The sequence below is a fragment of the Plasmodium vivax genome, genomic scaffold (assembly GCF_000002415.2).
Source record: "Plasmodium vivax scf_7105 genomic scaffold, whole genome shotgun sequence".
Taxonomy (NCBI): Eukaryota; Apicomplexa; class Aconoidasida; order Haemosporida; family Plasmodiidae; genus Plasmodium; species Plasmodium vivax.
In genome coordinates this window covers 1-1,039 of record NW_001849980.1, presented here as the reverse complement: position 1 = coordinate 1,039, position 1,039 = coordinate 1, and the positions used below count along the sequence as shown (strand labels likewise).

Genomic DNA, 1,039 nt, shown 5'->3' with positions numbered 1-1,039 from the left:
GGCTAGTTAAGCTTGGTACCGAGCTCGGATCCACTATTCCAGTGTGGTGGAATTGTCTTGACCCTTCCCCACGCTGTGATGCGCTTACCGTAGTAGCCACAAGCCACAAGCGTGCTGTTGTAGTGATATTTGGAAACGTTTCCTGGGCAGTTATACGTGTAAGTAATAAAGGGGTATGTTCTGTTGGTGGAGTAGATCCTCAAATTGCCATCATCTTCACTGGAGCAAAAGAAGTAGCCTAAGAAGGCCGTGTCGAGAGACCATATAGGTGTGTGCCCACCCACATACTTGACATAATTTTTATTACTTACAGTGCTGTAGAGATATACATCCCCATTAACATTTCCCGATAGTAATATTTTATTCGATTCACCAAAACGTAGGCTCGTAACGTTATGAATATTTCCATACAATTTGCAAATTCCATCATTTTCTTCATCATAATCTAAGTCTATGGACGTGGCATTATTTTCTTCTAAATGATAATGTCTCCTTTTCATCGTATCGTTTATGTCCCCTTTATTAATCTTTTCCATTTCTTTTTTTTTTTTCTTATTTTGTTCGCTTGGGACTGTTTGATGTTCCACAACTTGATTATGTTATTCGAATGCGCCGTGGCGACAAAGGATCCATCAAGGCCTGAAATTTCCGCACACGTCATGTCGCTGCAATTGTTCAGGCAGTAGTACAGCATGCTGGGCATTCTGTTTTTCGTCACCCTTAGTCGGTTCTTCTTCTGCAATTTCAAAATATGCTTGTAGTAGTAAAAGGCGTCACTGCTTTCGTTGGGCACGTAGTGGTTTTCCTCCTTTTCGCATCCGGGTTTGTTGCTTTCGTCCTGCGGTTTGGAAGCGATTAGCATGGTGAAGGGTCAAGACAATTCTGCAGATATCCAGCACAGTGGCGGCCGCTCGAGTCTAGAGGGCCCGCGGTTCGAAGGTAAGCCTATCCCTAACCCTCTCCTCGGTCTCGATTCTACGCGTACCGGTCATCATCACCATCACCATTGAGTTTAAACCCGCTGAACAGCCTCGACTGT

At 44.2% G+C, this 1,039-nt stretch overlaps 1 protein-coding gene across 1 annotated transcript; it reads right to left on the bottom strand.

The window, feature by feature from the left end:
• Nucleotides 1-508: 508 nt before the first annotated feature.
• Nucleotides 509-862, bottom strand: PVX_238290 (hypothetical protein; the record flags this gene model as incomplete). Its single annotated transcript, XM_001612316.1, has 1 exon — nucleotides 509-862. One exon carries the CDS (start codon nucleotides 860-862, stop codon nucleotides 509-511), a length of 354 nt encoding a protein of 117 aa, XP_001612366.1.
• Between the last annotated feature and the right edge of the window lie 177 nt (nucleotides 863-1,039).